Raw genomic sequence first — 25,932 nt, forward strand, 5'->3', positions numbered from 1 at the left:
CCGGTGGATGAACATTTGGTGAGGGCGGCGAACTTCCCTGCCCACAAATTCCATGTTTTAAACATGACGTCAACTGGGCCAGAAAAGCCTCGAACCACTTAAAGCTGGACGAGGGGACTCTCCCCGCCGCCTCCCTGCGAGGCCGGCACGGTCAGGGAGTGAGTGCAGGGAGCAGAGTGGCTCTCCTCCTCCTCGAGCACCAGGGCTCAGAGGCAGTGTCCCCGGTGGGGCCGAGGCAGGTGCGGCGGGGAGGCCCCTGCCGTTCAGGGCCCACCACCTGCTCTGGAGAAAGGCTGAGCTCGGAGCTTGGCCCTGAAGCTCCCCAAGGGCCAGGCACCCGGGGCCCCGGGGCAGCTGAACTGCTTCCCCGCAGGAACAAGGCCCGACCACCGGCCAGCCTGGAAGTCCCTCACCAGCCCTGACCAACCCATTTTACAGAGAGGGAAACTGAGGCATTAAACTACAGCCCAGGGTCTCAGGGGGGAGAGCCAGGAGAGCTCACCCAGCCCTGCCCAGCACACGGGACTCCAGCTCGGCGACCTTCCCTCCGGGGCCGGGGAGAGGCCTTGGGTCACCCCCGAGGCCCGGACACAACCTAGCACAGCCTTCTCGCTCACGTCAAAGACTGTAATCAACCTTAGGGTCTGTTTCAAGGAAAATTAAAACTCTAAAGATACGTGAAATCGAAGCTCTGATAAAGTGTGCTTGTTAAAGAAACAAGAGCGCAAGGCAGACCACATCACGAGTCACTGCATTTCAAGGCAGACGGGCGCGAGGCACACGGTGGCCGGAAGGCAGGCGAGGTCTCAGGCCGCCGGCCGGCCGGGACTCCCCCACGTGCACCTCCACTCACGGCAGGGGCTCCCTTCACACCCAGGCCCCTTCCTTCTCCATCCTCAAGTGCTTTCTTCCTCAACCCACTCACATAGTGACCCCCAGCCTGCTTGGAAATGCCAGAAAGACCGGCACCTCTCCAGGCGGGGAATGGGACTGGGAGACTAGGTGAGGGGATGCGCCCGAGGCCCCGGCTCAGGGCGCAGGAAGCGGAGACGCTGTCAGCTCAGACTTGCGTACAGTAGGCCTATTGCAGGGCTTGTCGTTTTCCTCTCACTTTGGTTTTCCTGGACCAAAACCACATCTCAAATGCTTGCCCCAACCCCTTCCGGAGTGAGCATCCCCACTCCATGGGATGAGATGGTGGGGGGCCGAGGCAACCCTCTCCCACCCAGGGCTGGCGGGGCGAAGCTGGGGATGGTCGCCAGCTGCTCTGGGCCCCCCCCCCCCCCGGACCGTCACAGGGAGCCCCCGCGTGTCCCGCATCACTCACCAGCCTGGCCACCAGCTCACTCAGGTGCAGGCCGTATTTGGCCACCACGGGCCGCAGCACCTCCGTGACGGGCTTGGTGGGCTTGGCCTTGAGTCCCACTGACCGATTAATGGGAACCAGATCCAGCCTGCTCGGAGAGGGAGGAACAGGGACACACCCACTGCAAATCCACTCGGGGGTCCCGGAGGCATTCTGTCTGGAGCAGAACACTGAGGCACCCCCAGGCCCTGGAATGCCCTGGGTCACCCGGTCCCACCCCGGACTCTGGCATGGGAACAAGCCTGCCTGGCATTCTCGAAGGCTCCCTTTGGGGATAAACAGGGGCCATCGTGCCCAGCAAAGAGAGATGTCCCCACAGGATGGCCAGCCTGATGGGCCCCTGCTGTGGTCTTGGGACAGGAAGAAAGAGCGAGTCTCTGGCCCCTTGAGTCTGTGTGCAGCTGCTACCCCTGCCCCGACTCGTGACGGGGCCAGCGTTCCCCTCCCAGCGGCCAGCAGGGACATCTGTCAGAACACCAACGTGGCTCTGGGAAACATGAAAATGGCAACTGCATTTTTCTCACCGAAACAAAGTCCGTTTTTCCAGGCGCAAGTCCCTGGACGCCAAGATACCGCTGTCCTGATTCAGCACCAGAGGCTGTGGGGCACAGAGGGGCAAGGAGGCAGGGGTCTCAGGAAGCGCCGGGTGGTGCTTCCTGAGAGCCGCAGATGCACAGCTGTGCAGGACACAAGGGCAGCTCTGAGCGAACCCCCCGAGGGGGGTCCGGCAGCAGGCCCAGCCCTCAGGCCGCCTCTGGCAAACTGCTCAGACCAGGAGCCCACACCACGGCCAAGCGGGCAGGTGACCCCGGACAGGTTCAGGCAAGACAGAGATTTGCCAGCACCCCCCCACCCCCGGCCAGTGCCTTACTGGGCAGGTCCCCTAGGAGAGGGCCCCGTACCTTGTCCCCGCCCACCAGGAAGAGGTCCACAGCGGCCCCGCTGAAGCCATGGCGCTCGCAGAGCCCGGACAGGACCTCCTTGATGGACAGCCCCGCCCTGACGGGCACCGTGCAGGACGTCCCGTCGGGGAGCTGGATGCAGCAGTGCTTGGTGGCCTTGTCCCTCTCGGGCGCCAAGGTCCTGCAGGCCTCTGACTGCGGGCAGGAGAGGGTGCTGGGTTCCAGGGAGCGCACGGGGCACCCCAGACAGGCAGAGGTCGCTCGCACGCGCTGAGGGAGGCCCCCGCCCAGCTCCGGAGAGGCGTGCCAGCCGTGATGCCGCGCAGGGCACGACGGATCTCGGACTGACCGAGGGCTGGGGCCTCTGTGTTCCTGCAGGGACGGCTCAGGGTTTCTCCCGACCAGACGCTGGACTCACAGCCTGGCCTGGTCTTGGGAGGCAAACACCTGCGAGGCCCCTACTTAACTAGCTCTGCCAGAGCAGGCGCTGCTCTGCTCTGCCCTCGCTCTGGTCTGGGCCTGCCTGAGCCAGAGGCAGGTGCCTCGCGCTCTGGAGCCCAGAAGGCCAGCCTGTGACCCTGAGCTGCCCTTGCCCACCTCCGTCCATGGGACTGGGCCCCCTGTGGCGGGCTGGGCCATACTCAGGGCAAGGCCTGACCCGGTCTGGAGGCCCCTCTAGTGCATCTCATCCTCTTTCCGGCTCTTGCTGCCCAGCTGCCAGGACCTGGACTGAGGCCTCTCTGAGAGAACGGACTGACCTAATGGACAGCGAGTTGGCCTGAGGGAGGAAGGCGGCTGGGAATGGGCTACAGGAGTTCCTGGGAAGCCCTTCGGGGTGGGCAGAGGCTGCGAAGGGCTCAGGGGGAGGCTGGGCTCCCTCCCATTTTGGTGGCTGGCGGAGGGCATGCCCTGTCAGCACTGGGGACAGCCCGTGGCTGGGTCCGGCCCGAGGACGCCGACCGCCTCTGCCCGGGCAGCGCATGGCCCGAGCTCACCTGCCGGCCCCTCCCAGGTGCAGGAGTGAGGCACACCTACGGGGTGGGCCTGGGCCTTTCCCATCAGCAGCATCTGCGACTGGACCGTCTGCACTGCTCACACGCCGGGTTCGAGCTCGCCGATCGGCCCTGTGCCGCACGCCAGCGTGTTCAGAGGCGGGGGCTCCGGGGCGGGTGGGGCGGGCCTGGGGCCTGTCAGGCGGGCTCGGGGCAGCACCCCCCGGGGGGCTCTCTGACGCGCCCCCTGGGCCCGAGCCGCAGCCTCACTTCCTCAGCAGGGAGGCTCTCTGTACCCCTCCCAGTGTGGGGCCGCCCTGCCGGCCACTCCACTGTCACCGTCTCCTCAGGACACCGAGAATCTCTTTCACCCAAGCGCTAGTCCAGAAAGCTACTCTGTCAGTGGCAGACCGATTACAAAAGGGCCCCGACTGCCCCTTCCCACGGACACATGTGTGAGACACTCCGAGCACAGGGCGTCTGGCAGAAGCCACAGCTCGTCGGTGTGTGGCAAAGCCTTGCACTTGGAGGGGACGTGTCCTCCATGTGCCCCTGTGGACGGCTCAAAACGGCCAGGGTGCTGGTAGCCATCAGTTCCCTAAAATGGGCTTCGGACAACGGCCAAAGGCTGGCACTTTCCACCCCACGCCTCCCCACCAGCCCTCACCTCGCCAGGAACTGGGGCTGCACCAGCACCTGGACGCCCTGGTCGGCAGGTGTGGGGATGGAGCCGGGCTCCTTGTGCGGCTGGGGCGGGCGAGGAGCCCCTCCCAGACGGCCCCACAAACTTGGGCACGTCTGGGTCAGTGGGGTATTCAAATGGCGAGACAAGGACAAAGTACCTGCCTTTAAAGCTTTTCTTTGAGTGGGAGTTCAAAAAAAAAAGGTAACTGAATGAGAACAAGAAGGTCTCAAAAACAGACCCACGAATGTTCTGGTGTCCGGGAGCACCCCCACATCTACGGCGCGGTACCTCTCCCCATCCCAGGGGCCCTGTCCCCCATGTAGCTGCAGCACCCGTTAGGTTGTGACATGCAGGCTCTCAGGGAGGAGTTGCACCTGCGGGCCCCCGGCGCCCGCAGGCGGGGACTTACCAGGTCCAGGCTCCCGGCCGAGGACACGGAGCCCTGCGACTCCCTGCGGCCCAGGCCCCCGTTGGCCTGTGGGGCGTCTGTGGGGAAGCAGAACAACTCAGCGTCAGAGCCTCAGTGTCCCCCTCAACACAGAGACCCCTCCACTCGGTCACGGCCCCACCCCCAACTCTTAGGCTGAGCCAAGGGACCCCAAGCACAGAGGGCAGAATGGAAGGCCTCCCGGGCGCTGCCCCTCATGGGGGAACAGGTGCGCCCTCAGCACGCACTGCCCCGCTCTGTCCTCGGCCATCGCTGCCTGCACCTCGGGCGCCGAGCAGGTCAGCAGACAGGCTCCTGGGCAGGGCCTCTCTGCCCGGCATTTTCGTCTGGAAATTCTACCTGGTCTGGGGTCTCTCAGCCTGAACAGAAACTGCCCCCTGTGGCCAGCAGTGAAGCCAGTCAGTCCCTGCCCTCTGCCCAAGGGGTCTTCCTGCAGAGCCCTCAGCCAAGCCAGCACTCAGCCAGTGCCATCACTAACTGAACTGTGACCTGAGGCCAAGCTGGGAACCACGAAGACACTCATCTAGAAAGGACCTTCGGCTGAATGGGCGCCACTCCCCAGCCAGGCTGCTGTGCCAGGGCTCAGGGGTGTGGTAGGGGTGCAGGCACAGGGGACCCCTGGGTCCCACCGACCTTCTAAACCACTGGCCTACCTTCCAAAAGCAACAGATCCCCAGGCCACCAAGTCTGAACCCCTGGCAGTGCCCGGGGTCAGGACATGAAGCTTTCTGCAGAGCTACCTGGTATGGGGACCCCCAGCCTGGGGCCCTGCACAGGTGGGCAGACTGCACAGGGCGACCATGGCCATCACCCCGGCACTCAGTGGTCCGGGCCTCGTCTGCCTCCATGGCGTCCGTGCCCCAAATGGTTCTCTACCTGAACTCTACCACGCTGTCCCCCTGTCCTTGAGAAAGGATGACGTGGCCTGGGGAGGAGGGGTCCCCAGCCCCAGGCCACCTTCTGCCGCTGCCGTCTTCTGTGAGACAGGCACCTCCTCAGGGAGGAGGCGGTGAGAGTCACACCCCACTGCCCGTGGCTCAGAGCTGCTCTCTGCCCGTCTCTCTCCGCCAGGGTCATGGCCTGATTTAAACTTCAGGGCCACAGCCCGGGAGCTCTCAGGTGACCTCCTGGGAAGTCCTCGCATTTTCCAAAATCTCTGGGAGGAAGGTTCTTTCAAGCCCTTTTCTGCAGTGCATTTCAGTGGCCACCTCACTGCCGGGCAGGCCTAGTCCCTCCGGCCACCGGTGCCCTGGCCAAGGCCCCGAGGCTCTTCGAGGCTCCAGGACAAGCCCGTCTCTGTCATACCAGCTCCCCAGTGACACATAAGAAAGAAGCCGGGGGAGAAACAGCTGGAATGGGCAACCTCTGAGATTGACAACAGTAAAAACCCACAGTTTTCCAAATGCCCAACGGCCTGACTACAGAGGGACGTCAAGAACATCTCAAAGGTGGGAGTAGCCCCACACACACCAGGGAAAAGCCGGGGCAGAGCCACGAGGCGCCCAGGGGACAAATGGCAGGCATGGCTACTTTCTTTTTTTTAACTTGGTTATATTTTCCAAATTTTCTCCCGAGTATCTATTACTGCTCCAGCCAGAAGAACGAGAGAAAGGAGCGAGCGGTGGGGGGAGGGAGGCACGTGGAAGTCCTGCAGCCCTGCCCACACTGGTGGGCCAGGGCCTCCCCGCTGCCGCCACGCCCCACACACCACCGACCGTTTGTGTGGTCGCCGTGGTCCTTCTTCCTCTGGGACCGCCCGGTGCTCCTGGCCCTGGACCAGGAGAAGAAGGCCCCTTTCCGCCTCCTCTCGCTGTCCTCGTCCCCTGCGTCCTCATTCAGGGACCGTCCTGACCTCGATTTCCCGCTCAGCTGTGGTCAGATGGAGAGTGTGGTTATGGCCATGCTCAGGCGCAGGACACCGCAGCACGGAGCGCAGCAGGTGGGGGCGGGGCTGCAGGGACTGCCCACTGCCCAGGCAGCCGACAAGCGGCCGGCCCCGCCCCCCGGCCTCGGGGAGGCTCGCGCAGGAGGTGCCCGCCCCCCTGCTGCGCTCATTCGCTACGGGGCTGACTCGGCACATCTGACTTCCCACACAGCGGCTCCTCCGCAGCCCGGGGCACGGCTGGCCGGCACCTTTTTTGGCGTGGACACGTTGGAGTGGTCCGAGCTGACGCTGTGCTTGGAGGTCGGGCTGCTGGGCACCTGCTGGGAGTCAGGGAGGGAGCGACCCTCCACCTCTGCCAGGATGCACTCCTGGTACAACGGGGACTTCAGGAAGCGTGTGTAGCTATCGAACTTCATCAGATTGAAAATCTGCGAGGTAAGGGCGATGTGGTTGGCCCCCAGAAGTAGCCAGAGCAGTCAGCCTTGGAGTGCCAGGTGCAGGGACCCACAGACAACTACCAGCCCCTGTCCCCATCCCCTGGCCCGGCGCTACTTTCCGGAACTCCTTCACGTGTAGTCGCGCTTTTGCGCAGCACGCCAGTCTTTCATTTACCACACTTTAAACCCACAATCCCAACAGCTCCACAGAGGCGGCCCCACGAGGGGACCGGGGCAGCCGAGGTCCTGGAGGTGCTGCGCCTCGTGGGTGCGAAGGAGCCCAGACATGCCGGGGAGTGGAAGGAAGTGAGGACTGCACCAGAAACACGCCCAACTGGGCAGCAGAAGCCGTCTCTGCAGAGGCCGCTGGGGCGCGTGCTCCAGGCGACACCAAGTCCAAGGCACGCCCCTCGCCACCGCCACGCCCTGCAGCCCAAAGACCCCTTGAGCCTGTGCTCTCTGAGGCACTCACGCAGGTGGAGCCCCGGCGGCCCCACGGTGCTGCCGGCCACACTCGGACACAGGGGCCAGTGGGCAGACAGGCTCCTGCCCTCCCCACCTGTTGGCCCCGGGAGCTCGCTGTCTGGACCTGAGTCTCCACCCGCGCCCTGGCCAGGCTCCCTGCAGAAATGGAGGCGAGTGGCACCTGGAGCTGCTGCTCCTTGAACATGTCGGGATGGGGGGCACTGAGGGTGTCGTCCGCCAGCTGGGCCTGGCTGTCGATGTTGACCGGGGTGGTGGCTTTGCTGCCCAGGAACTTACTGAAGATCTCGCGGGCCCTGTAGGAAAGCTGATAGGACATGTGGGTGAGCCGGGCACACAGCCCACAGGCACCCTCCACGCGTGTTCCACTGCTGTGCCCACATGCCTGACAGGGTCCCCGGCTCTGGAGCCACAGTGTCTCGGGGCCAGTGAGCCCTTCTCGCTCCTGTGGGTACAAGCCAATGCCCCCCCAGTGAGCGCCTCCCTGAGCGTTCTCAGTGACGACAGTGTCCCAAAGCCTCAGGTGGCGCCACCCCCTCGGCCCGTGCGCCATGTCCATGTGCTGCGCTGCACACGTGTGGTCTCTGTGAGCTGGGAACTGGGTCCGTGCAGCGCCGGGGGCACACGCTGACAAGTGGCCTCCCACGAAGGGAGGAGGGCCCCGGTCGCTGCGGGCAGGGGCCAGGCCAGGCCCAACATGGCCATCACAGGCCGTGGCAGACACAGCCTCCCTCGGTGGCCCTGCAGGGGTCCGGCCGTGGCTGCAGACAGAAGGCCGGGCGTCCGGGCACAAGTTGGCGCCCTGTCTGTGAGCAGCACCCCACGGAGGGTGGCGTGTGGAGCCGCGGGAGGTGCTGTCACTCGCCCTCCCGGCCGCCCAAGGCCGCCCTGCACGAGGCTGTCCTGCCCCTGTGTGGAGAGACCTACTTCTTTCTTGTCGTGCGCGGGAACATGACTGAAACACTCGCAGGCCTGCCAGAACAGAATGTTTTCTTCACTGAACTCCTTCCTTAGAAAATCCTAGAAAAACAAAGTCCATAAGCCCCCGACCGCGGCCCGGCACAGGCCGCCCCTCCTGCCGCTGGGCCTTTCCCTCAGTGGCGCTGCCGCCAAGCCCAAGGCCAGGACGCCACGCACGGTGTGCCCGAGGGGTCTCACAGGTCGGCTGCCCTGCGGTGAGGGCCGCCCGGTGCCGGCGGCCGTCCTCCTGAGAGCTGAGTGCCCCTCCAACAGTGGGACCCGCCCACTGCCCCCCGCCTGCTGCCCCGTTGACCCCTTGGCCCAAGTGTGAGGAGACACCTGCCCTGCAGTTGCCTGCACCACAACCCCCCCACCGTGACCCCCATCCTGGGGTTGGAGCCAATGCACCGAGCGAAGGCCTGCAGCCCACCCCGACTCACCGAGAAGTAGCGCACACCCAGAGGGTCCTGCAGAAGACGCTCGAAGGACACGGCCCAGCTGGCAACCCTCCGCTCACGCAGGCGCCGGCAGCTCTGCACGCTGGGGAGGCTGGCATTGCTGCTCAGGCTGTGGTTGCTCACGCAGTCCTTCAGGTCGGCGCCGCTCAGCTCTGTGGGGCCGGCACAGACCTCACCTGCACACCTGTCCCCACCCCTGCCCGGGGCGGCAGCCCAGGGCCCTCGGCAAGTGTCATCTCTAGCATGCGCACCCAGGCAGCCGCACCAAGCACCGATGTGCCCAGTGTGGCTCTCGGGACAGGGAACGGAGCATGGGACAGAGCATGGGACAGGGCTACCCCAATCCCAGGTGGCAGAACGGGGCGCACATTCAGCAGAAAGGGGTGACCAAAACCACGCTTGACAAGGCTGCCCCATCAGGGGGCTCCCGAGGGAGCTGCCTATGAGCCTCTGAGGCACGGCAGGTCCGAGTGGCTGCCGCAGTGGGCAGCACGAAGGGTGGGACGGGGCCGTGCAAAGCCACGCCCTCACACGTGTGCACTTTCTGCGCCGGGCTGCCCTCCACGCGAAACGCTCAGGCCAGCTGTCCAAACGGGGCGTTTCAGCACATGCAGCGGGCCACGGCTCAGCCACGGGCTTCCCCAGTGTGGCCAACGTCACGCACGCCACAGCAGGTTTGCTGCCGAGCCGCCTGCAAAGCCCCCATGTGACAGTGCACGTCAACTGTAACTGCAAACTTTATAAACACTTAAACACAGGAAATACCAAACAAATGGGCAGTACTGAGTGAAGAGAATCCAAACTAAAAGAGGCGCGGTTTCCATCACTTTCACAAGGGTTCTCGGATCATCTCCCCTCACCAAGAGAAGGGGGTCGCCCGGGACAGCCCACGGCACCCTCACCACCTCTGTGAGCATCCTACGTGCCCCACCCCCGCATGGGCAGGCCTGGCCTGCAAAGCCTGACAGGGAGGGACAGAGGACAGCTGGGCAGGAAGAGGGGCGTGCAGTCCTCGGTCCCACAGCAGAGACACGGGACCAGGGAGTCCCCAGACCTGTGGGGCATGGGCTGCGGTCCCCATGTGCCCTTCCGTCTGCCCACTGCCCATGGTGCCCTGCAGCTGGTCGTGGGGAGGAATCAAGCCCATAGTAACTGGCTCAGCCCGAGTCCAACCATTTAAAAGGCATCATACCGGTGACGAGGGACCAGAAGGGGGAGAAGACTAGTAAGGGGTGGAGGTCTGTGAAGATTTTCGAAGGCCTGCTGGGGCAGAGGGGACCCTCCCCTTCAGATGAAGCCCCCCCCCACACTGATGACAGGGGCAGAGGCCACGCCCACAGCCCAAGAGGAGGGCCACCCAGCGGGGGGCTGTGCAGGGGGCCCAGGCACAGACCTGCCATCGGGGGGACGGGGGCCTCCCGGGATCTCTGGGGCCAGGAAAGCGGAACCACATCGGCTTTCATCACATTTGACCACATCGGACTCACGTGCCACCTGGAAGCCACTTTGTCCCAACTGCCCAGACAGCACTGAGACACGGGGAGGACAGAAGGTCAGAGAGTGATCGGACGACTTAAACTGCTACAGAAAAAATGCAAGAAAGGTCCCAGGAAGTCCAGTGGGACCGGAGGGCACGCCACTTCCGTGAGGGTCACGAACCCTCCGTGCTGCGTGCGGTGCTCTTGCGACAGGGCCCAGTGACGGCCTGGGGAAGGCTCCGGCGAGGAGCAGGGCGACCGGCGCAGAGCTCCCCAACAGCCGGTCAGCAGGCAGCAGGGTGGGGTCCGGGCCAGGCCTCGCACACACGGAAGCACCTGGAGACGTCCGCCGTAAAAGATTCCGACCCACACGGCTTCCCCACACGGCTCTGCATTTCACACACGATCCTGACCTCGGGATCGCATGACGGAAAGCAGCCCCGTGAGGCGATCGGATCATAAATCCTCACCCAGCTGGCTTCGGTCGACAGTCACGCCCAGGTCCACCTTCTTTAGCCAAAGGGCTGGCCCACTGTGCCCATCTCCAGCCCCTCCCCCAGGCCGCCACCACCCTCTGGAGCGGGATCTTGCCACCCTGTAAGTAACCCGACCCCACCTCCCTGTAATCCTCCTTAGGTTCCCTCCTGAATTCCGAAGGCACAAAAGAAGCTGCAAACTTATTCTCTGAGCACCTTTGATCTCACTCCCGGGCCTCTGCCATCAGTTTGGCTCAAATAAGCGCTTATAAAAATTCTTCACAGGTTTGGACGTTTTGTGCATCAACAGCATGTAAGAAACACTCCTGTGTACACGCACACACGCACACATGTGCTCTCTCTTGCTCTGGGACGAGGCCAGCTCTGAGTCTGATGTCTGTCCGGTAATCAGGGCATCGAGGGGCTAAACTGATGCCCGTGATTAACACAGAGTAAAACACAGACGTTTATGAGAATGAGACGAGCCGAGTGTGCGAGTCCTTGTGGAAAACCAGACAGGAACGCTGGAGAAACGACACACAGCAGGGCGACGAGGCCAGCCCTGCGGGATGTTTTCCACACCCACGCTGGTCCTCAGCAGGTGCACCGGAGACACACGTCACGGACAGGACGGTGGCATCCCTCAGTCAGTGGGCGGGCGCCGCCGGAGCGCCGTCTGAGACACAGGCGCTCGGCCCCACCGGGCCAAGGCTGAGACGTGCAGACGAGATCGGCAAAGGCGTCAGAACACGACCCGGGGCCAGAACCGTACATGAGCACAGGGACCCATGGACCCCGGGGCGGTGGCCACCACAGGTGGGGGAGGGGAGGGGTGAAGGGTCAAAGGGTGCAGTATGGTGACAACGGCCGGTAACACTGAGCGGTGCATCTGAAAGTTGCTAAGAGAGTAGATCTTAAAAGTCCTCATCCCAAGAAAAAAATTTCTGTGACTCTGTGAGATGACAGATGTCCGCCAGACTTCCTGTGGTGACCACTCCACAGCAGACACAGATGCGAGTCACCATTCACACCTGAGCCGACACAGCGCCGAGTCGCAGCCGCACGCCAGTGAGGGTGAAATAAGCGAGAGAAAACTTCCCACATGAAATGCACCGTGGGAAGTATACATAACATGGACTTCCTTTATATTTAACAGGAGCTGTGCATCAGCGAGAAAAAGACCAAGTTTTTAAAAAGCCGAGGGGAAGCTCGGACTGCCAGGGGCATGGCTTGAGATGGCCCCGCCCCAAGGGGGGTGTGCCCAGACCCCCCAGTGAGCGGCTCCGTGCCTGCTGACCCCGACCGGCAGCCGAGCCAACACTGCCATGGGCAGGACCTCAGCAGAGGTGCCTTTTACGTGGGTAAACAAGGGAATCTCCCAAAATGAAAAGTCGTATCAGCAGCGACACGTTCAGCCTCCTCGAGGCAATAAAGGCTGAACTGGGAGCCGAGGGACGAGCAGAAGCTGACGGACCGTGGGGCAGCAGACCCAGCCTTCCGGGACCGGACCAGCACTCACGAAGGCCGCGTGGGGGAGAGAAGCGGCCCGGCTTCGTGAGGGGAAGGGGCGGTGCGGATCTGGCCCTGGGGGACAGCGACAACCAGGGGCCTGTCAAGAAGAAACCTTCCTTTCGTGCAGGCCCCTCCAGCTGGAATGGAGGGCAGCCCTGAGCTCTGTCCCCACAGGCCCGCTGGACCCTGGCCAGGGGAGGCAAAGAGGGAGGCAGGGCACCAACCACAGCCAGAGCAGCCGTGCCCCATCGAGGGGGTCGGCGCTTCCAGTCCTCAGATGCAAGGTGTGTGGGTTCCAACAACAGGACAAGCAGAGTGACGCAGAACGCCTGCCTCCCCCGCCCGCACCGTGCACAGGGCCACGGAGGAGAGCCAGGCCCGTCCTCCGAGCACCCACTCTCCTTCCTGAGACGACATGCCTGCTGTCTGGGCCTCTGCTCAAGCACCAGGAGCTCACTGAGGACACAGCGGACACAGTGACCGGGAGGGCGAGGCCGTGACCCTGCCTGTCTCCCCCTCGACAGCCAGGGCTCCCGGGACAGGCATGGCCACTGCCCAGAGCCTGCCCGGGGAGACTCCTCTCCCTCTGGGGACCTACAAGCCACATCCCTGACGGCACGGCCAGGCAGAAGCTGCGGAGAGCTGCATGGTGGGTACGAGCCCCCATAGAGAAGTTAAGGCGGGAGCTGCCCACGCAGGCTACACAATCCCAGCACCTTCCCCGGGTCCTTCAACACACACACAGGGTCCCTTGTCTTGGTCTCTCTCTGGACCTATTCTTGACACATGGAAGGTGGTGCACATTTATGAAGGATGAACTTGAAGTACCTTCAAACACCAGGATTCCCACCTAACTCCAAGGCCGGGAGGCAGATGCCCCCACACGCCCCACCATCAGCGTCAGGTGTGTGGGAAAGCCGTGCACTTGCTTTCTGACCAAAGGGCACCCCGTGGCAGAACCGATGCCCCCACCCCTGCCGAGAGCGGCTTCTGAGAGCACGTCCCTGTTTTTGTTGTCACTGCTGTGGACCCTATTCTTCCAGGTGACCAGTTAAGAAAAGCTTTCCTGGTGAGGAAGCTCTGAAGTCGGTTTCGGATCTGCTGAAAAACGAAAGAGCCGCCCCCTCCTTGCTGGTCGGACACACACGTGGGCTGCCTGTCCCAGGTAAGAAGCCGAAGAGCTCAACACTCTAGATGGTTCTGTGCCTCAGGTGTCACCGAGTGGTCCCACCAGACTGCCTCACCCGGACCACCGCCTCGGGCCAGGCACGGGCCACACCTACAGCTTGGCCCGGCTGCCTCCCGGGCCGTGGGCCCCGCACACGTGCCTGCCGGCCGCACAGGCCGGCCTGCCCCCGCCCACCACAAGGTGCACACACCAAGAGGGACTTTACCTGGGTGGAGCTGATAAGAGCCGCTGTGATGCCATTTAACCAGATACTTCCAACCATTCACTGCAAACCACCCCTCCGAATCCATACCCGGGCCGGCCGGCACAGCCCCGGGGGCCCCGGGCACAGGCTCCGGGCCCGCACGCAGACATCGCTCCTGAGCTCGCTCCCCAAGGAGGCGGAAGAGCGCGCTTTCTCAGGACGCGGCGGCACAGGCGGACAAAGGCGACTCTCCCTGCAGGCTCCGGGGAGGAAACCAATAGTGTGCTGAGCACAGAGCGCCACAGAAGACGCATGTATAATTTACAGGAGACCTTTAGCCTGCTGCTGCGACGGAGCTGAATTATTTAGGCAGCCGAGCGCCACCGCACAAGCCGTGCTCAGAGGCACCAGTGCCCGAGACGAACGTGGGCCAGCCTCCCGCTGCTCAGCTCTGCCTTGGTAACTGGGTTTGTTAAACTGCAACAGCAAGGGGGGGAAGTAAACACTTGTAGCTTTTTATACTAATTACGAGGGCTGTAAACTCTTACCTCCCCATGTACCTTCGATCTAAACCCCTTTCCATCTCAGACACGTAAAACATGCCTTTTTTTATCGGAGTGATCGCCAGGAACCGCACGGGGTCAGGAAGGAGGAGTGGGTACCAGGCAACCACCTGTGCCCTGGAAGGGGCGTTTTTTAAGTCAAAGTGCGGGGTGCTGTGGTGCGCTCCCTGAAGGCGCTGCAGCTGGCGGCAGTCCCGCCCCTGCTCCATGGTGTCCGGCGGCCACCGCGGCAGGGACCACCGCCGCCTGCCGACAGCCCCCGTAAAAAGGGGTTACGTGAATCTCAGCGTTCTCGGAGAGAGGGACCGCAGACGAGGGTCTGCAGACAAAGCGTGGCCTCCGTCGGCTCTGCCTTTGCGCCCACGCCCTTTCTGGCCTGAGTTCTGCAGCAGAGGACGACCCCAGGGCCGCTCTGCAGCGCGGCGCAGAGCATGGGGGCAGCTGCGGCAGAGCCAGGCCCTGCCCCTCTCTGGTGCAGGCCCTCTGTGCCTCTGTCCCCTCGTTGCCATGAGGACCTGGAACCACACCTGGCGGGGCCGGCGCTCAGCCAGGCAGAACACTGGCACAGCTGAACCAACTGGGCACGGTCGGGGGCCGTGGGACAGTGCCCCTCCCCCGCACCAGAACACCAGGCTGCTGCCTGTCCAGGGCAGCTTTTCACCTGGGGCAGTTCCCAACCTGCAGGAAGGCTGGGAACAGCACAGGGCGCCCCCACCCCTTCCAGCCGGAGGCACCAGCTGTCTGCCTGCTGCATCAACCGCGTCGGTCTGCCTCCCTCCTCCTCACTTTTCCTATTCTTCCTCCTAACGCATGCACACTCATGCGCACACACTCATGCGCACATATACCCAGCCACACCCACTACACTCACACCCGTAACTGTCCCCAAAGGCCTGGAGCCCCCCTGAGCCCCGCAGCCCATGGCCCCTGCAGAGCACAACCCATCCTTCGCCGCCACAGCACAGCTACGGGCACTGGGGACGCCGTGGAGCCGTGCTCCGGCCACGTCAGCAGTGTCCTTCCCAGCTGCCCCCTGCCGTCCAGGACCGAATTCAGGGTCACCGGCTCGTCAGGTTTCTTTCGAAGCCTTCCCTTCTTCTTGCCCCAGTCCCTACAAGTGTCACTTTGCCCCCTACAGAGAAAGCACAGGCACAAGGTGCCCGAGCCCCTGCGACCTCTCACAGTCGCCCCTGAGCCAGGGCGACTGTCCTGAGGCGGTCACCTGGGTTCACACACGGACAGGTGGGACGCACCTTCAGCCAGCGCAGCCTCGGGCCCTCCCAGGAATTGGGCCGCACGGCACCCCTCAGAACGGGGCCTGGAGACGAGCAACTGGGTGCGAACCCCCTCTGACTGCCTGAGATCAGCGGCGGTGCTGGGCCTTCCTCATGCTCCATGGAGAGGCCTTTCCCTCACCACTCTGGCCTCCTGCGGGGAGGCCAAGTGCCCACTCCTCGGGCAGCCCCCATGCGCAGAGCAGAGGGGAGCCCCAAACACGAATGTCCCCCCGAGGCCTCACAGGGACAGCCTGACGGGGCACACGTGCTCCGGAGAGGGAGTGCGGGCAGGCGGGGACGCCTGGGGGGCCGATGAGGCCCTGCCCGTGGGCAGGACACAAAGGGCCACGGGGGCCGTGTAGACGCGGGCGGACACATGTGGAGTCCACCGCCACGCCCTGGCCATTCGGGATTCCAGGCTCAGGAGATCGCCCCTGACCACCAGAGGCCCGCAGACTAGAGGGGGCGCCTGCCCAGGGGGCCTCTGGCCTGTGCTGATCAGAGACCCAGGGTGTGTTTCAAAGATCGGCCGCACCAACTTCGTTACCACTCGGGCTTCAACGGAAAAAGCACTTTACTCAGGAAGCAGTGTCTGTGGGGGAGCAAAGGCACCTCATCTCAACACAGAAACACGCGTGTTCTCCAGAGACAGCCTTCACCTGGGCTGAGGGCCACTCGGGAGGCAGTCTGCCCTGGCCCAGGGGACCCTGCCCAGTGCCGAGGCCCGGGGCCCCACATGCAGCCCCACGAGGAAGACTCTCGAGGCCGCCGAGCCTTCCACAGCTGAGGGGGCAGAAGGCCCTGCCTCGAGCCCCGGGCTTGCTCCAGGACCCTGTGGGGGCCAGGCCACGGCCCCTTCCCTACAGGACAGCGCTGGAGGGCCTCCGCTCGGGGAAGGAAGGGCACAGAAGCAGGACATCTCAGAGGTGCGTGAGAAAGGCGGCTTCTTCACCGGGGAGTGCCGAGTGGCCGGGCCTGTGGGTGGGCAGACACGACGCTGAGCGGGCGGAGGGCGCACCCTGACGTGTCGGTGCTGTGCACTGGCGCTCAGACCAAAGGCCGACTCCACGGGGCTGAGCTGGGCGGCAGACCCCACAGGCACGTGAGCGGCGGTATGGCGTGAAAGGGGGGCGGGTGACCACCCAAGCAGAGGCTGGCAGGGCCTGGGAGGAAACTCGGCACCTGTTTTCAAGGTGACGGTCAAACGTCAGAAGCTGGCCCACCAGAGCCCGAGACAGGACGAGGACGCCCGCTGCCTCGGCCGCCAGGCAGCCCCGTGCAGCAGGTCCTGGCCAGCACTGCAGTGACGGGGGAAGGAACGGGTTCCAAAACTTGTGAAGGAAGAGCCGAATAATTACTCTTCTCGAGCGATGCCATGTGACGAGAGAGCCCAAAGCGCATCAACCGCGTGGCTAACCCTTTCCTGTAACTGAGGGAAGTTGGAGAGTGTAAGCGGAACAGCTGCTTTTCAAGGCCACTCAGACTTGGGGTTATTTGCTACTGCAGTGCCCCTTAGCCGGAGTGGGCTGATGCACTCACCTGCGCACCGGTTTGGGCGTGGTGCCTTTTCAGGAGTAAATCTCTGTCTCCCAAGTCATTTTTCTGAAAGTTGACCTAGCCAAGGCTTCTTTTCTCCTGGGGCCAACGTCGGTGACCGACGCTTCCCTGAAAGCAGCCCGGCTGACCCAGTAACCGAGCGCACGAGCCCAGTGTGGCCCCCGAGCTTTCTTGTGCTGCCGTCACTGCCCCTCCCGCTGCGTCAGGGCCCCTTGTCCCTGGTGACCTGGGCTTCGTCTCCGCCCCTTTTTTTGACCACACGCCCCAAAGACTTGCCTTTTGGTTTCACTGATCAACTATGCGCTGTTCCCTTTTCTGTTTTGTGAGCTGCTGCTTTGTCCGTATGTCCTTAATCTTGACTCGCACTTACTGTGTTCCCTTTCTCCCTACCTTCCTGTGTCGAACGCGTGTTTCCTACATTTTCCAACTTTTTCACAGGACACACATTTCATGCCGCTGCTCCCCCCGAAAGCCGCTCCGGCCACAGCCTCGGGGCTGCTCTCGGCAGCGTGGTTCCCATTTTAACGCTCTCCCCGGCCCACGGATTTGGAAGCATAGTTTTAAACTCCCGAGCGTGTGACTCACTTCCGTTGTTCTCTCCTGGCTGATTCTGTCTGACTGACTGCTGTCAGCAGGCGTGGCCACGTGCTCCTAACATTTCTAAGTCTGTACCTGCCGCATTTCCAGGACGCGACACAGGCAACTTTGGGAAGCACTCGCTGCCCTCTGGGGAGAAAGCGCACTGTTCTCTACTGGGCGGAAGGCTCTCTCCACAAGTAAATTAGACTGAACGTTCCCGCTTCATCGCTCAGATACCCTGTGAGTCGACTGTTGTCGACCAGCTTGCTCTCCGGGCTCGGGAAAGCTGTGGGAGGGCCCCCCCCGCGCCCCCCCGCGCCCCCTTGCGCCCCCGCTGAGGCGCTCCTACGCGGTGCCGCACCCCCTGTCCTGTGTGAGTTGCCCTCTGCGCTTCTCGTGCCCGTCACCTTGTGTGACTCTGACGGAAAGTCACGCCGCTGTGCCGGTCTTTTTCTGAGTGTTCCTGTTAGGTTTTCTTCCATTTAATTATTTCTAGTCTTCCTATGTCGCCTCATTGAGAAACTGAATTCCACCGATGCAGGGTCTGTCTCCTCTGATGCCTTCTCCCCCTCCCACCCCCGCGCCTTGTAACCATCTCCAGGCCCGTCCAGGGCTCTGTCTGCCCAGTCCCTCCGGGGAGTCTGATCCCCTCCCAGGGTCCAGGACGTCGGGAAGCCACTGAACAGCAGGGTGTGTGGCTCTCCCGAACGCGCTGTGACTTCACAGACCACGTCCCACAGTCAGAGTGGAAAGCCTGTGCCAGGAGAGTTCTGGGTCCGGCCGCAGCGGAGGGCCTGGGAAAAGACGTCTGCTCCGAGTAACTCGGGGACACGGTGACATGCGTGAAGCCAATGTTTTTACCAACCACGTCACGGTCACCACAAGACCCCCATTCCTGACGGAGGAGCCGTCTCGGAGGCGCGCCCTGAGATCACCTGGCCACCGGCAGGACCCCTTCCCGGGTCAGCCCAGGGCCCGAGCAGGCCCAGCTCTGCGGCCGAGACGAAGCGCGGGGTGTCAGGGCCCGAGGGGCAGGAGGACCTGCTCTGCTGAAGGAGCACCCGGCTCCGCGAGGCTCCTCACGTCCGCAGCAGCAGCAACAGCTGTGCCTGCCACACTCAGGCGAGACCCCAGGAGGCGGAAAGCAGCTGGGGGCCGCAGGGTGGATACACCCAGACCCCCGGGCTGGGCGCTGCCGCTGCCGGCGCTCTCCAGGAGAGCCGCACTAGACTTTCCCTAGAAAGCCTAAAAACAAGCCTCCAACAGACCACGCCAATCTGAAAGTAACCTGACTGCCTACGAAACAAACCTCTACTCCCTTCAAAGGAAGACAACAAAATTCACCCCCCTCAAAAATCACTAGACGTGTGGAGATTTGCAAAAAGCGTGAACTGAACCTGGGAGAGAAACAGTCAGCAGGGGGGCCCTGACCAGGACGGCGACGACGTCAGCTGCCAAGGAACCTGCGGGCTCTCCAGGTGCTGTGACGCGCTCAGGGTGGAGGCGGGGGGGGGGGGGCGACACACCGTCAGGACCGTGCAAGTGTAACTGCCTTTACTGCTCAGGACTTGAGGTTACACGGGCTGCGGGGCTGACGTGGCCCCCGAGGAGGATGAGGTCGACAGGCCCGGTCGGAAGGAAAGCGTGAGCACGACGCCGAGTGCAGGGCGGTGACAGCCACAGGCGCTGCCGCGGTGCACAGGCTGTCTCCGAAGGGAGGGGCCGGCAGGACAGGCCGAGAGCCTGTTCCAAAGCCCTGGCCGGCGGCTCCGTCAGGGGGAACATGGTTCCATAACCGAAAGGTCACAGGTTCGATCCCTGGTTGGGCACTCTAGGGAGGCCACCATCGATGTTCCCCTCCCCCTCTCCTCCTCCCGTCCCCCTCTCAGAGCAGTGAGCACGTCCTCGGGTGAGGATAAAAAAATGTACAACAGCGTGTCACAGGCACACGCAGGAGACGCATCAATGGACCGAAAGAGCGAAAGAGGCCGTGCCCCACGGCGCAGGTGGCGGGAAGGCGATGGAAGAGGAACACGGGTCAGCGGCCTGTAGGGAGAACTCCGACTGTCCAGGGAGCCGGCAGTCCAGTCCCCACGGCCAGGGGGGCAGAGGGCAGCCCTCCACAACCCCCGCTGCACGCACACGCCACCAGCCCAAGACTCGTCCCCTGCTGAAACTCCATGGCAGCGAGAAAACCTGAAACGCGCTCTTCCAACTGCCGCACCGGAGACACGGGCTTCACCCTTTCGCCGCCGGCCTGGCCTGGGCGGGAGAGCACCTGGGTCCAAACCAACGCCACTCGGGCGGGGGTCTGGGGGAGAGCCACTGAGCCCGCCCCAAACTCGGTGGCTGCGTCCGGCCTTCCTCCTGCACCACGTGGGCCGGTCAGGTTTCCAGCCCAACCTGCGCAGCACTCTCTCGGCCACTCTGCGCGTCCCCCCTTGAGAGTGTGCCTACCGCCGTGTCGAAAGTTCCTAGAGCAAAGCTTCGCACACGTGAACAGCATTCGTCACTCCAGTAAACACTCTGCTGAAGCGCAACACAGAAAAGAGCACAAGCCACACGGGCAGGGCTCATGACTCTCACACTCGAACACCCTCCTGTAACCGGGTCCCAGTGGCGGACCACCCCCGATGGCTGCACGGGCCCCCTGACGGCGCCGACAGTGTCCCCGCTAGCTTCCCAAGAGGCTTCCCCCAGGACCGGATGACTGCCAGCCAACGGAAGGAGCGTCCTGTGAGCTGCAGAGGGGAGGCCGCTCACGCCCGAACAGCTGAAACGTGCCGCCCCCCCTGGAGGAAAGTGGCATTTCCTGGGCACGCAGTGTGTGGGAAACGGCTCTGAGTCGGGCCCGGGAGAGAGCGGGGCTCAGACTCGGACGGGAGGAGGGAGCGCCCCTGAGCCTGGAGGTGGAGAACAGCGGCCCTGCCCGGAGTCTGATCAGAGCGTGCCACCTTGCTCTCGGGGTGCATGCGGTGGGGGTGGGGGGGTAAGGAGTGGGCGGCCGGCGGCCGTGCCTGTGGGGCTCGTTTGGCCCTGGCGGCTGCGCTCAACCTGCTGGGAAACTGTGGGGGTGGGGGCCGAGGCCTGGGGCCCGGGCGGCCGGACCGAGCCTGCTCCCCACCGGCGCTGCCGCCAATGCTCTACTAAAACCCAAACATACCACAGGCCACAGCTCCCGGGGGAGCGGAGGCACCTGCACCAGGACCACAGGCCCTCCTCCCCCACCCCCATGCAGGCGAGGCGTGGGGGGCGAAAAACGAGGTACAAACGTCACAAAGGCAACCACAGGTGTGGGCACGGTCTCACACCACGGCTTCAAACAACAAAGAAGTAATAAGGGAGGCAGAACAGCCAAGGGGAGACTTTTTTGGAAAAAGGCTTTGACAGGTCACCCCTGACCCGCTAGAGCCCCCGGAGCCCGCCCCGTCCTGAACACGCCGCAGAGGCAGCGGGGGCACTGGTCTCGTGCAGTCAAACTCACTTCTTCATGGCGTAAGTGAGATGTTTTCACATCGTGAAGTAACGTGTGTGTCAGGGTGTCACATCTCACCCGTGGTCACTGATAAGCACCCAGCGGCTCGGCAAGGGGCCCACCGGGGACTCACGGATAAGGCCACATGGAAAAGCGCCGTGAAAGGGGACCCGGGCCGCACGACCCCTCCCCTGAGGAACCCGGGCACAGCGCCCACCGTGCCAGAGGGCGGCTGTGCTGCTCAAGGTGCAAAGGTTGGGCCGGAGGAGGAGTGAGTCTCAGGGGCCAGCGTGGTGGCCGCAGTCAGCGACAGCGAGCTGTGTACTCAACACAGCCAGAGGCCGCAGATCTTCAGGGTTCTCACCACAGAACACAAAAGCGGCAGCAGCGGAAAACGAGAGGTGGCCGTGCGCGGTGCCGGAGGGCCAGCGTGGCGCAGCCACGGTTCACAGGGGCTGTTCCCATCACGCCGCCGCACCGCGCACCGTAAACAGTTTTATTTGTCAACTATGCCGCAGTAAGGTGGGAAAAATCAAAATGGATGACTTTTAAAAGAAAGGAGAGAACTCCCGTGCAGGAAGGCGTTGCTGACAGCAAGGGGGGCGGGACTGTGCGGGCACCTGTCCGGGCCACACACACTTGACCCCAGGTCCTGCCCCTCCTCTCTGACGCCTCCAGGAGGCCACTTCATGCTGTGATCTCAGTCCTTCCAAATGGTCAGCTCAGAGCGACACGGTCAGCTGTCCCCCACTCTGACCACAATATTAAGTAGCCCTCAGCTGCTGGCATGGCCTCTCAGTGACCGGACACAAGGGGTGAGTCCCCCCACTTCTGAGCTCCTGGTCCCGAGATCACAAAGCCACGGTCGGTGTCCCCAGAGGATGAAAGTCAGCGTGGCCTCACGGGCTCTGGCAGGTCAGGGCTCCTCAGCCACCACGTGACACAGGACAAGGGGCCCCACCACACTGCTGCCCCGTGGCTTCCCCACCGCTCAGTTTGGGCTGTGCCCCTCGAGAAAAAGGGTTGACTGAGAGAAGCAGGGGAGCGCAGCTTTACAATCAAAGCCCATCTCCATCCAGAAACCAGAATTAAAGAAGGCTCGTCTCCTTTCTCAGACATTCTGATTTCAAAAAGGTCCAAGTTTCTGTGTTAAAACAACAATCAGAAGTATCAGAAACTGGGGCTTGTTCGTTAACAGCACTGGGTTCACGGCCCACTTCGAAGTGGGCGTCTTAGCTGAGAAGAGGTGAGCGGTGCGGACTGTGGGGAGACCGGACGCAGGCCCAGCTGCCTGGACGCTGGCTGCCACCTGGGAGAGGCTGGTCACGCCGGGCAGACACTCTGTCGCTGCCTTTCATCAGCTGTGCGCTGCCAAGCTGCCGGCCCCTCTGTGGAGAGGGTTCCCCGAAAAGGAAGGACTTTGCCCCAGCCCAGGTCTCCGTCCCCTGCTCTGGCTGAGGCCGGCACACCTTCAAATGCCGCAACACAGCCGTTCACCTGACGATGCCTCTGTGCCTCTGCTGTGCGGGGTGCCCCGTGGGTGCCCCTTCCAATGCGTACGGGAGCAAACAAAACCCACAGTGCAGGAAAAATTTAAACAATGGGCCTCGTGGCAGCTGTTGGATGGAAATGGAGCCGGGATGATACCCAGAATAAGGGCTGGTGGTCAGCACAGGCTTATCTGAGGGGCTGCCACATGTTCGGGGGCAGCATGCTGGTAGCGTCATCCGAGCAAGGCCACCAGACAGCCCAAGTGCCTAAGGGGTCCTGGGGGACCAGGGTGGGGGGGACAGTGCCCAGCGGAGCAAAAGGAAGCGCTGACACAAACCTGTGGCAGCTCAGAGCAGGCAGCGAGGGGCTGGGTCAGGGGCCGGGCCGGGGAGCTTGCGTAGGGGCAGGAGTTTAGTTCGGCAAAGGGAGTGGGGAGAGGCTGCAGCCTGGTAGGGGCTGGGCCGCAGAAAGGTCACGAACACAGTCAAGGGCACGTTCGCGCCCCCGGGAGACTCTGGGACCAGCACGTGTGCAAGTGTCACGGGGACCTGTCCCAGAGCTGGGAGCCAGGGCCGACTGTCCCATGCTCACAGCCTACCAGGTGCCAGTGGATGTGGGTGTCTGACACCCCAAGTCCTCCGCTTCGGAAGTCACATCCAGAAACGGCAGACAGCACTCGACCTTTGAGGCCGTGTGAGCTGGTGGTGGGGGGGACTCCTGGCGGAGCTGCTCAGTGCCCAGTGGGGGGTGAGGGCAATGAAGCAGGACCGAGTTGGTCACAACAAAGCAGCAAGGTACAGGGCGCAGGACAGGGGCCCGGGGCTCCGTCCCATCCGCAGGGGAGGGTCTCGCCTCCTTCCCGCCCGCCCGCCCGCCTGCTGCAGTGCAGGGGCCTGCGCCGCACGCCTGGGTCTCTCCCCACGAGGCAGGTCCGTACACTCTCAAGCCTCCCTCTAATGCTGGGATGTTCTTCCTGTCCTTGAGGCCAGACCTGCCTCCCTGGGCCCCAGCAGAGCTGGCTGGCCCCCCGCAGGGACAGACTGCAGCCCCTCCCTCGGGGGCAGCTGTCTCCTTCTGGGAGAGAGAAAACACCGAGAGCCGTACGAGGCTGCAAAAGCCACACCGCAACGCCCTGCAGGCTGCAGCCCCGTGAACAGGTGGAGTGTCACTGGGAGACAGGACACAGAGCTCTGGAGGGAACCACATGCTCGTCTCGGGGGCGGGGCTCCAAGGCAAGCCCACCCCACTCTCCCAGGGGCCCGAGTCCCTGCAGGGAGCCGCAGCGCCTTCCCTGGCCCCGTGAGCCTGGCTGCCCTGCCCTGCATGCACGACAGGAAACTCCCCGGGGCAGAAGCATCCTAAGTGCTGGGTGTCTGCCCAGACCCTGCTGGGTAGGGTGGCCGGGATGGGGTCTCCTCTGTCCCCCTGAGGCGTCCGTCCCCAGGAAGTGGGGTCGGGAACTGGGGGGGCTCTCGGGGACGATGGAGTGGGAAGTGAGAGCACGTGAGCCTCGGCAGCCAGCAGGGGTCCCTCCGCCGCTCTCTGCTCAGCAGCCCCCTCCGGTCTCCACCGCCCTGCGCAATCGGCCTCTCGGCCTCAGTGTCCGCACCGGAGAAGACGGCAGAACGTCTTCCAGGCATCTGAGAGCCCACATGCAAGTTCGGTGAAGTGCCTACTTCTCACTCACAACCAGCGAGGAGACCGAGGGCGGAGAGGATGGCAGACGGAGGTGGACCGAAAGGCCCGAGCTGCCCAGCGGCGCCCGAAACTCAGAGTGCTCCCGCAGCAGTGGCCTCCCCCCACCACCGCCACAGAGGGGTTCCCGGTTGGAAGTGGGGCGAGAAGGCGGGACCAGAGGGGTGGAAAGCCCCCACTGAGGGGAACCACTTCCCTAGAAAGGACATCGGGCCTGTGCGTCGGCTTTCGGAAAAGTACAAAATGGCCTGTAACAGAGCTCAGGTCATCGACTGCTGACAGGAGAGAACTGCAGAGACGGACAGGCGCGATGTTTACGATTCAACTAAACACGCTGAACAACCTTCTCGAATTGCTCAGTTCCCTGCAGAAACAAGACTGCACAGAGCCCTGACAACAGTGGGAAGGAGAAGCAGGAACGGCTCTGGCAGAACCGCTCCCTGTCATCCCGGATTTGGGACGGTCCGACCTCCTTCAAGGAAGTTTTTCCCACTCCCAGCTTAGGTAGGATTAAATGACAGGGTTTTCGCTGTCCGTGGGATAGGTGACATAGTCCTTTTATTAAACCAAGAGGTCCCCCAACACAAGCTTCAGGACCCCTCTGGTCACTGTGCAGGTGTGAGCCCGCCCGGAACCCCGCAGGGGCGCCTCTCGCCCTGTCCGGGGCTGGCCGTCCCCGCAGCCGGCAGCGCAGTCCCCGCTGGAGGGCCCAGCGCCACCCCCCCTCCCCAGGAAAGCAGCCCTTCCTCAGGCCCAGGGCCAGGCCAGCAGCTATGGGACAACACAAAGGGTCAGAAAAGCGACAGTTTCTCTGGAACCGCCGGCCCCTGGATGCCAGACGCATGGCCAGCACATAAAAGAGAAGGGAACGCTGGCACGTTTGGTAAATTGTAAAGTTCAGCTCTCAAGAGACAGAAGAACAGATCAATTAAAATCATGTGACTAAAACCTATAAGCATAAGAGCTTTTATGAGGTATTGTAAGAAACAAGGACTATTCGGAAGAGACTCTCCGAGTCGTCTTGGAGTTAAAAAAGAACCACTGAACTAAAATGATGCTGCGTCGGAGCCTGTAAGGGAAACAGACAAATCGGACCCTCTCCTTCGCGGGCCGGTCCCGTTCACGGAATTCCCGCGCACGAATGGTTTCAAGGCAAAGTTCTGATTACCACCCCCCGCAGCCCTGTGGCAGTTCCTCTGTGACACTGTTCCTGAGAAAGGGACGTTGAGCAGCGGAGAGTGTCGCCCGCATTTCCGGAACCGCTCTGAGCCCGGCCCTTGCCGGTTCCCAGCCGGCTCGGCTGCAGGGGCAGCAGGCTGGGACCTGCCGGCCCAGGTGTGAGCAGGATGTGCCGCGGCCCAGCGCCCCGCCGGCTGCGGCGCCCGTCATGCTGAAATTCAGGTTCGTGACGTGTCTCAGCGGTGAGAGGCTCCGAAACACCCGCCACCTGGGAGCACAGGGAAGCCCCCCCCCCCAAATTAGCCCTGACCAAACCCCTCCGCGCTGGACAGAAATGGCCAAGAAAACACCTATTTTGGGGGAGTCAATGACAAATACACTTTCGCAATTTGAAAACTTCATCACAAATAATAGAAATATACATCGGAAATTATGACTTACCACCATCAGACACAGTTGCAGACTGAAAGAAAAGAGAGAGAGACATGAGTTAGTTAGGCCTCATGACACAGGTCAGGGAACAGCACCTCCACCTGTGAAACGGAGCCGGGGTCTCTGTGGAAGGCCCGCTCGCCCGCAGGTGTCCCTCCCGGGAGACCCAGACACCGTTGTGAGTCAAGCTACACTCCCACTTCCTGACTAGACTCCGCCCACGCCGGTG

The 25,932-nt window shown here is 63.0% G+C and overlaps 1 protein-coding gene across 4 annotated transcripts in view; it reads right to left on the reverse strand.

The window, feature by feature from the left end:
* Positions 1 to 25,932, reverse strand: part of RGS12 (regulator of G protein signaling 12) — a 76,313-nt gene that overhangs the window by 11,000 nt on the left and 39,381 nt on the right. For all 4 annotated transcript variants that reach the window (XM_053672370.1, XM_053672368.1, XM_053672369.1 and 1 more), the window contains 10 exons: positions 25,713 to 25,734; positions 8,599 to 8,768; positions 8,126 to 8,218; positions 7,362 to 7,505; positions 6,527 to 6,706; positions 6,109 to 6,262; positions 4,355 to 4,431; positions 2,269 to 2,463; positions 1,891 to 1,964; positions 1,328 to 1,454 (listed from right to left, as the gene is read on the reverse strand). In XM_053672370.1, coding sequence (XP_053528345.1) covers positions 1,328 to 1,454; positions 1,891 to 1,964; positions 2,269 to 2,463; positions 4,355 to 4,431; positions 6,109 to 6,262; positions 6,527 to 6,706; positions 7,362 to 7,505; positions 8,126 to 8,218; positions 8,599 to 8,768; positions 25,713 to 25,734 — 1,236 coding nt within the window. The remainder of the gene's footprint in view (positions 1 to 1,327; positions 1,455 to 1,890; positions 1,965 to 2,268; positions 2,464 to 4,354; positions 4,432 to 6,108; positions 6,263 to 6,526; positions 6,707 to 7,361; positions 7,506 to 8,125; positions 8,219 to 8,598; positions 8,769 to 25,712; positions 25,735 to 25,932) is intronic.

Source organism: Artibeus jamaicensis, unplaced genomic scaffold (assembly GCF_021234435.1).
Source record: "Artibeus jamaicensis isolate MK-2021 breed Jamaican fruit bat unplaced genomic scaffold, CSHL_Jam_final contig_76, whole genome shotgun sequence".
In the NCBI taxonomy this organism is placed as follows: domain Eukaryota; kingdom Metazoa; phylum Chordata; class Mammalia; order Chiroptera; family Phyllostomidae; genus Artibeus; species Artibeus jamaicensis.